The 5,539-nt window shown below is 59.9% G+C and overlaps 2 protein-coding genes across 2 annotated transcripts in view; both read left to right on the top strand.

Annotated features, from left to right (window-relative positions):
* Positions 1-191, top strand: part of DUSP8 (dual specificity phosphatase 8) — an 8,455-nt gene extending 8,264 nt beyond the window's left edge. Inside the window, exon 7 of the mRNA XM_024749111.1 lies at positions 33-191. Within this exon, the coding sequence (XP_024604879.1) occupies positions 33-191 (159 nt within the window). The remainder of the gene's footprint in view (positions 1-32) is intronic.
* A 20-nt stretch (positions 192-211) lies between these two features.
* LOC112402290 (uncharacterized) lies at positions 212-1,821 on the top strand. Its single transcript, XM_024749108.1, is given in 5 exon segments — positions 212-216; positions 312-404; positions 689-909; positions 912-1,017; positions 1,019-1,821. Coding segments are annotated over 5 exon segments (786 nt in total). The 3' UTR covers positions 1,380-1,821.
* The last annotated feature ends 3,718 nt before the right edge of the window (positions 1,822-5,539 follow it).

Here is a 5,539-nt window from a genome sequence, read left to right as displayed (position 1 = left end):
GCCTGAAGTGTCCAGCCTTATGTCTCAACCAGCTCTGGGTCCGCCAGCCCCCCGGCCAGCTCCAGGCGCCACGTCTCAGTGCCCTAGAGGGCACCCCCACCGCCCATGGCCCCGGGCCCGTTGCCTGGCAGGTGTTGGGGGCCCAGGGTGTTCAGAGGACTGGGGTCTGGAAGAGGGGAGGAGCGCGGTGAAGGGGGCTCCCGAGTGTCAGATGACGTGGGTCCACGGGGCAGGGACTGCAAGTGGAATGCCCCCACCCCTGCCCGAGGGGAGGCTGCTGCCCTCTCCTCTGCTTTGGGGGTGCCCCCTAGCGCCAGCTGCCAGTGGGAGAGCCAGCAGGAGGGGCAGCTTGGCCCCAGGGGTGGCAGGCTGGAGGGGCTGGGCCGCCAGTGCTGGCTCGGCTGGTCAGAGGGGCCAGATAGATTTAGGGGCTTTTTCTGCAGGTGGAGGTCCCTCCAGGAGGAGTGGCTGCCTTGCAGAGGGAGGGGGCAGTCAGCGCCTGGCAGACCCATATGCCTCCGGGGGTGGGGGCCTTAGCTTGGGAGGGCCGCCTCCACGTAAATATCCCTGATGTGAGCAGATGCAGGAGGTGTCCCCCACGTCTGCCCAACCTCCATAGGGACCTCGGAGGAGAGAGACCCCTGTACACCCCTCTCCTCTCCTCTGAAGCCTCCCCGGTATCTTCAAGGTGACATGCCAGTCCCTACTCCCAGGTGGCTTTTTGGCCCAGGTGGGCCAGCCTGGGGGTGAGGGCAGGAGAAAAGCCCCAGCTACCCCTCCTCGGTCAGTGGGACCCAAGGCTTTGGGAGGCAGGAGTGGGTGTCCCCCAACCTTCAGATGTCCTAGAGTGTCCAGGAGTGGGGGCTGGTCACCTTGGGGAGAGGCCAGGGGCTTGGCAGAAGGGGTGGCCTGGGCAGGACTGAGTCCTCAGGCAGGCGTTGTGGGGGGGGGGGGCGTGCCTGCCCCCAGCTGCCCTCTAGCTGTTTCTTCTACTTGTTCTTCTTTTGACCCCCGCCTTATGTCCCGTCATCCCCCCTTTGAACAAAATTTCTGTTCCTGTTCCCTCTGTCCCCACCCCGTCCCCCAAGAACATAAGCTATCATTGTTGTATTTGCAATCTATGGACTAGAGGTTTAACTATTTATTACTATTGGTTAATTATTATTATTATTATTGATTATGTAAATTTGCCTCCTGTCTGTCTATCGCGTTGTGTTTCTGAGGTGACCCCGGGTGTGGAGGATGCACTGGTCCTCGCTCCGCGCCCTACCCCTAAGCTGTCCAGGAGACAGTGCTCAGGGCCACTGGTTGGGCCCCACCACCCTGGGGGCAGGTCCCACGGCCCGTTCTCCCCTCCCTCCGTCCTTGTCCAGGGCTGAAGCCCCTGTGGCTTCTGTCCTGGGGCGCGTGGAGGCTGTTGCTCTTGAGATGCTGGTCGAAGTGAGCAGCTGTGATGAGAGAAGGTCCTGTCTCGGCCGCCGCCCCCTGCCCCCCGTGCTGGCGGCACTGGGCACTGGGCAAGAGCCCCTCCCTGGTCACTTCCACCCACTGTCCCAGGCAGGGAGGGGAGGGGGCAGGGCCCCAGCTCTCTCCAAGTCTCTCTTGGCCCTCCCACCCCTCCTGCCGGCCCAGTGCCCCGGCATCAGGGGTCCCCCAGAATGGACCCGGCCCCCTCCTATTATTTGCTGGAAAGTCCAGCGGAGGAGAGGTGGCAGGTCCCCCCGCATGGCTCCCGGTCCCTCTGGACGGGGCCGCCCCACCTCAGAACCCCTTCCCAGTGCGGCCGCTCTCTCATCCCTGTCCTGTCCCCTTCTTTTGTATTTGGAAACGACGTGTTGTAATAAATCCTGAGATGGATGTTTTCTCCACGCCTCCGGCTGCCTCCTTCTTTGGGCTGGTGGGCGGTGGTGTAGAGGGGCTTCCTGGGGCCAGGAGGCTGGGGTGTGGGGCCTGGAGAGTCAGACTGCCCCCGACTCACTGCTCAGAGCCCCGAACCCAGAACCCAGTTGGCCTGCTGTGGTGGAGGGGCAGGTGTACGACGTAGCATGGCCTTTTTTGCTGTTTCAGGCTGCTGACAATTTAAATAACTTAGAACTGTATAAAATGGAGACTCAGTTTTGCCCCTCAGCTGCCCCCACCCCACCCTCCAAAAATAACCACGGGGAATAGTTCCACAGCTCCCTGCACACCTCCGTGTGTGTGCATGCGTGAGCTGTGTGTGGGTACACGCACGTACGTACCACACCACAGCTTGCCTTCCCAACAGAAATGGGGGTCTAGCTATACAGAGTGTCTACAACTGGCTTTTACGCTATTGTTTAAATTACTTATTGAAGGTTCAAGGCCCGAAGGCACACAAGGGTACCTGGTGGGAAGTACTGATGTGTGTCCCCAGCCACCGGCTTCCTCTCCCTGGCACCAGCGCCCCCCTGCAGGCCTCCCTCCCTCACTGCCAGGGCTGTAGAGACTGCAGTGTCAGTGCGGCGGGGCTGAGGCTCCCCGGCCCACGTGTGTTTACAGCTGCAGCTCCGAGCATCCGTGCAGTGCTCTCACGGGACACATTTTAGACCTGACTCCTCTGGGCCATTCCAAAGTTTGCCCGGCCGTTACTATAACAACGGCTCTGACATGCTGAGCGCTTGCTCTGTGCCAGGCGCCCACTCTCAGCATTTCCGGGGACCCTCACCTCCCAAGTCTCTGGGCAGCCTCCCCAGCAGGTCTGTGCCCTCAGCCCCAGCGTCCTCTGGCTAATGCAGTGCAGCCTCCCCGCAGGGGGTCTGACCCTTCTGGAGGTTTGGCCTGCTTATCCTGGGGACCCTCCCCCTCTGCAAGCAGGCAGGTGGCCCAAACCAGTGACACCGGCCAGACCTGTGACCACACACACGCGTGTGTAGTAAATGTGTGATTTCAAGAAGCAAGCGAATGTGAAAGGGCCAGGCCGGGATGGCCGGGGCTGCCGAGGAGGTAGGGTCCTTGAAGCCTGCATCTGCAGGAGTCCTCAAAGAGGCCGAAAGCTAGAAACACCCACTGCCTCTCTGGCAAGGCTATTTTTAGCTCGAGAACATCTATTTATAACTCTGGCAGCCCCCTGGAGTCAATGAAAGGAGGACTGGAAAAAGCTGACGGCCATTTGGAGCAGTACCTAACCCTGAGGGAGGTGGGGTACCCAGCAGGGGCCCTGGGGCCAGCGGAAGACTCTGAATCCCCCAGGCTCCCAGGGCTCAACTTGCCCAAGCGCTGAACAAGCCAGGTAGTGAGGCTAGATCTGAACCCTGGGGGCTGGCCTCCCCCCTGCTCTCGGCCACCACAGTCTGGTCCCCACCACATCAGGTCTCCTAGATGCTAGGCACCCCTGCTTCTGCCTCTGTGTCTCCCCGCTAGGCCAAGGGCTTTAGGCACTTGATGGCTTTGGGATGCGGGGGTGGGGGTAGATGGGTGGCATGGGATTGTGTGCGGTTGGCCTCAGCTTATAGACAGCGATGCCATGGGCTACGGATGCCCACGGCCCCTGCCTGGGCCTGTCTTACTTGTGGACGCCCCCATAAGTAGGACACACATTTGGTGGCACACATCTCGGCAGCGACCATCAGGGAACTTTGAAAAAACAAGGTTAACTACCGGGCCTGAAGGTACACAGTACGCCTGGGGTCACACAGAGAGGTCACCGGTAGAGAGAGACAGAGTGTGGGCCTGGGGTTCTGCTTGTATTGGGTTCGAGCAGGGGGTGCCTAGGGTTTCGCGGGTTCACTCTTTATTGGTAAATTAAGACATAAGAGTGGGAATAAGGGAAGGGAAACACGGGGTCACACAAGGGGTCAGTTATCTGGGTCACCCAGGGCTTTCTTCATGGGGACCCTCACGGGTGGGGCGGCCTGGCTCTTTAGCTGTGTAGTTGGCATTGTGTTTATTCCAGATACATGCCTTTTTTTGTGTGTGTGTGCGGCACGCAGGCCACTGTTGTGGCCTCTCCCGTTGCGGAGCACAGGCTCCGGACGCGCAGGGTCAGCGGCCATGGCTCACGGGCCCAGCCGCTCCACGGCATGTGGGATCCTCCCGGACCGGGGCGCGAACCCGCGTCCCCTGCATCGGCAGGCGGACTCCCGACCACTGCGCCACCAGGGAAGCCCCAGATAGATGTCATTGAAATGAATGCCTTAGCAATCAAAAGCTTAATGTCAGGCACTAACTTTACAATCAAAAAAGCTAATTATCAGGCATTTACACTACAGGGGTGGGTGGATGGGTGAGTGGGTAGATAAATGAGTGGTGAGTGGATGGGAGGGAGAGTGGATGGATGGATGGATGGATGGATGGGTGACTGGTTGCATGGATGGGTGATTAAGGAGTGGATGGGTGAATAGGGGTATATGAATGGCTGGGTAGGGGGTAGAGGGATGGGTAAATGGGAGGAAGGCAGGGAGGGAGGGGAAGAAGGCAGGTGAGTAGTAACCTTCCATCACACCTAGTGCACCTCTATTAGTCGGCCGTATATTAAAGCTGTGTGCTCACCTCCATCCTCCCACCGGACCATAGGCATCCTGTCCTTGCTAACGAAGGTGCCCAGTGGGGCTTCTCTGGTGGCGCAGTGGTTGAGAGTCCGCCTGCCGGTCTGGGAAGATCCCACGTGCCGCGGAGCGGCTGGGCCTGTGAGCCATGGCCGCTGAGCCTGCGTGTCTGGAGCCTGTGCTCCGCAACGGGAGAGGCCACAGCAGTGAGAGGCCCGCGTACTGAAAAAAAAAAAAAAAAGAAGGTGCCCAGTGAACGTTCAATGAATAAACCATAAACTACCAGTGTCGGAGCTGCACACCACTGTAGAGACCCAGTCAACCCTCTTCAAGGCCCAACTTCTCCAATGTCCCCCAGAGGGTCAGGGTCAGCCTCAGTGGCCCCTGAGGCCCAGTCTAGCTCAGACCCTGCTTCTGTGGATGGATCTGTCGAGGCACTCCTGAGGCTCAGAACTGCTGGGGCTCAGAGCAGGGCAAGAGTGAAGAGGGTCGGTTCTCAGTAAGGCTGTGGGTGGTGGTTTGGCCTCCGGAGGCCAAGCTGCATGTGGAGAGGCTGGGGCATGTGTAGGGAGAGGGCAGAGGTGGGACTGTGCCCTGCTGGGAAGCTGACCACCTCTGGCCAAGGGATGGGAAGGGACGCATGGCTCTGCGTGGCTCTGGACAGCAGGTAGGCTGGGGGTGGGGTTCATCTCTTCTGCAGAAAAGTGGTCCATCCTGAGCAGGGGAGAGGCCCTCTGCCATCCAGGAGAAGCCATGGAGACTTCGAGGTCTGAAGAATGGAAATGGGGAGTTGGTGTCCCATTCTCCCAGAAAGGAAGGGGGCTGGGTGCTGGGCAGATAATTGGGGGTGGGGCTGACTCCCAGCAGGGCTTCTTGTGGGTGCCTAGCCCACCCAGTCAGTGGGGGCTCATGAGGCTGAGCCCCCAGAGAAACCTCATCGTTTTTGGCAGGGGCAGGGGTGTCGAGACTAGTAAAAGGCAGTCCCAGGACCTGCTTCTGGCCCAAGGGTTGGGGGTCTCCAGACATGGGGTCTC

The sequence above is a fragment of the Neophocaena asiaeorientalis genome, unplaced genomic scaffold, assembly GCF_003031525.2.
Source record: "Neophocaena asiaeorientalis asiaeorientalis breed wild unplaced genomic scaffold, Neophocaena_asiaeorientalis_V1.1 scaffold43, whole genome shotgun sequence".
In the NCBI taxonomy this organism is placed as follows: Eukaryota; Metazoa; Chordata; class Mammalia; order Artiodactyla; family Phocoenidae; genus Neophocaena; species Neophocaena asiaeorientalis.
Note: the sequence above shows the minus strand (reverse complement) of the source record. Positions and strands in the feature narration are given on the sequence as shown.